The following is a 3,167-nucleotide window of genomic DNA, read 5'->3' as shown; positions in this document are numbered from 1 at the left end:
GAGCCATTGACTGGAATGGGTGATTTACGATGAACTATCACAATCCCATACCCAGTCATTGACAAGCTGCATGGTGTGTCTTACATGTTCTGTATCGTTTTCCTTCTATTATTTAAATGATTCATGTGTATCGCATTTAATTTCATTACGTGTGGCCGAGTGGTTATGGCATTGCATTGTGAACTGGAAGTTCCTAGGTTCGAGCCCCGCTTCAGGCACGGCACTTTCGTATTATATCTTTTCCTTCGGCAAGGTTATCCCCCTCCCCCCCCCCCCCCCCCCCCCCCTCATTTGCTCACTGTGACAGCATGGTGATTCCTGTTGACATCAGACATCTTGTTTGATGGATTATCTATATTCCTTCATGGAATTCCCATTGGTGACGGTATCTTATGATGTCGTGGCGGAATGGCGTGATAATTTTGTTTTTAAAGAATAATTAATTGATTAATTTATTCTTTGATTAATTGATTTACCTTTTGTCTATACGCACACAACTATAACCCATTTTTATTTTCACGACTGACCTATCCGTATCATCGTTATATTATTCGTTATCGTCGTCGTCACCGTAGCGTTGTCATCATCATTCTCATTCTCATCATCACAACCACCATCACCTTCATGACCATCATAGTCATCGTCGTCATCACCATCACCATCATCATTATCATCATCATCATCATCATCATCATCATCATCATCATCATCATCATCATCATCATCATCATCATCATCATCATCATCATCATCATCATCACCATCATCATCATCATCATCATCATCATCATCATCATCATCATCATCATCATCATCATCATCATCATTATCATCATCATCATCGTCATCACCCTATATTATCCTTCTCTTCCTCCTCATCTCATCTCCCAGATGTCCACTGAGGCCCTCACAGTCGTGGGGCTTCTACAGAAGGGAGAAGACGATTTCGACTCCAGCATCAAAGCCATGCCCGTCAAGGTATGTCTAACACACCAACTACACGGTTCTACATACTATAATATATGTTAAGGTAGACTTCTGTGACACCAACACATTTGGTACCCAGCAAGTCTGTCAAATTCTCTCAAATGTTTGGACACTATGGCGTACATGTTTGTATATTTCACTTTTTCAAGTTCGTAGCAATGCGTTTAGTTAAAATACCCACAACATGCCCGTCAAGGTACGTCTTACACCAACACATTTGGTAACCAGCACGTCTATCAAGGTCTCTCTAATATTTAGACACTATGGCTTACATGTCGCTTTTCCCTAATCCAAAACTCCACGAACCGGGTGTCTCCAGTGTCCCGACAGTTTGTCTGACTTTCTTGACCTAATCCTCTTCACTCCTCGTGGACCACAGGGCCTCTACGAGTGTCCACCATCTACTCCTGTCCCTGGCTTCATTCCTTGTGGACCACAGGGCCTCTACGAGTGTCCACCATCTACTCCTGTCACTGGCTTCATTCCTTGTGGACCACAGGGCCTCTACGAGTGTCCACCATCTACTCCTGTCCCTGGCTTCATTCCTTGTGGACCACAGGGCCTCTACGAGTGTCCACCATCTACTCCTGTCCCTGGCTTCACTCCTTGTGGACCACAGGGCCTCTACGAGTGTCCACCATCTACTCCTGTCCCTGGCTTCACTCCTTGTGGACCACAGGGCCTCTACGAGTGTCCACCATCTACTCCTGTCCCTGGCTTCACTCCTTGTGGACCACAGGGCCTCTACGAGTGTCCACCATCTACTCCTGTCCCTGGCTTCATTCCTTGTGGACCACAGGGCCTCTACGAGTGTCCACCATCTACTCCTGTCCCTGGCTTCACTCCTTGTGGACCACAGGGCCTCTACGAGTGTCCACCATCTACTCCTGTCCCTGGCTTCACTCCTTGTGGACCACAGGGCCTCTACGAGTGTCCACCATCTACTCCTGTCCCTGGCTTCACTCCTTGTGGACCACAGGGCCTCTACGAGTGTCCACCATCTACTCCTGTCCCTGGCTTCATTCCTTGTGGACCACAGGGTCTCTACGAGTGTTCACCATCTACTCCTGTCCCTGGCTTCATTCCTTGTGGACCACAGGACCTCTACGAGTGTCCACCATCTACTCCTGTCCCTGGCTTCATTCCTTGTGGACCACAGGGCCTCTACGAGTGTCCACCATCTACTCCTGTCCCTGGCTTCACTCCTTGTGGAACTCAGGACCCCTACGAGTGTCCGCCATCTACTCCTGTCCCTGGCTTCATTCCTTGTGGACCACAGGGCCTCTACGAGTGTCCACCATCTACTCCTGTCCCTGGCTTCATTCCTTGTGGACCACAGGGCCTCTACGAGTGTCCACCATCTACCCCTGTCCCTGGCTTCATTCCTTGTGGACCACAGGGCCTCTACGAGTGTCCACCATCTACTCCTGTCCCTGGCTTCATTCCTTGTGGACCACAGGGCCTCTACGAGTGTCCACCATCTACTCCTGTCCCTGGCTTCATTCCTTGTGGACCACAGGGCCTCTACGGTGTCCACCATCTACTCCTGTCCCTGGCTTCATTCCTTGTGGACCACAGGGCCTCTACGAGTGTCCACCATCTACTCCTGTCCCTGGCTTCACTCCTTGTGGAACTCAGGACCCCCACGAGTGTCCGCCATCTACTTCTGTCCTAGGCTCACTCCTCGTGGACCATATGGCCTCTATGTGTGTCTGCCATCTACTTCTGTCCTTGACTATCTTCGTGGTGGCCTCCCAAGTGAGGCCTGCCATTTTAATTTCTTCTGACAGTGAGAGCCTCCATGTCTGTTTTGGACGCCCCACCTTTCGTGTTCCTCGGGGGTTGTCTGAGAACGGGATTTTTTCTTCTCTTGAGTGTCGTAAACTTGACTCCTTGTAAAATCCTCTTTACATATATTCTCTCAGGGCATTTGGGGTATTTCCATTGAAAATCTGATGTAACAGGACTCGTTTATAGCGGCGATTTTGGGCTGGTCCCACCATCGCTGTTATCTTGTGGCCTTGAGCAAGCCACTTAGCCCTACTTCAATTTGCGGCTCTGCATTGCGGCTGACTCCTGGGTTATTCCAATCTTCCATTGGAATAGACCATAGTGACAGATTTCCCCTATGTGATGAATGAAGGGAATTTTATTTATTCATTTATGTATTTATTATATTG

At 48.5% G+C, this 3,167-nt stretch overlaps 1 protein-coding gene across 3 annotated transcripts in view; it reads right to left on the bottom strand.

Annotated features, from left to right (window-relative positions):
• LOC144975254 (uncharacterized) overlaps positions 1–3,167 on the bottom strand; it is a 178,948-nt gene that overhangs the window by 156,173 nt on the left and 19,608 nt on the right. Inside the window, exon 2 of one of the 3 annotated variants that reach the window (XM_078919171.1) lies at positions 2,564–2,833. The exons of the other annotated variants lie outside the window; for them this stretch is intronic. Coding sequence (XP_078775297.1) covers positions 2,564–2,587 — 24 coding nt within the window. The 5' untranslated portion in view covers positions 2,588–2,833. The remainder of the gene's footprint in view (positions 1–2,563; positions 2,834–3,167) is intronic. 3 annotated transcript variants of the gene reach the window in all.

Source organism: Berghia stephanieae, chromosome 6, assembly GCF_034508935.2.
Source record: "Berghia stephanieae isolate SIO BIC M18660-M18661 chromosome 6, UCSD_Bste_1.3, whole genome shotgun sequence".
Lineage (NCBI taxonomy): Eukaryota > Metazoa > Mollusca > Gastropoda > Nudibranchia > Aeolidiidae > Berghia > Berghia stephanieae.
Note: the sequence above shows the minus strand (reverse complement) of the source record. Positions and strands in the feature narration are given on the sequence as shown.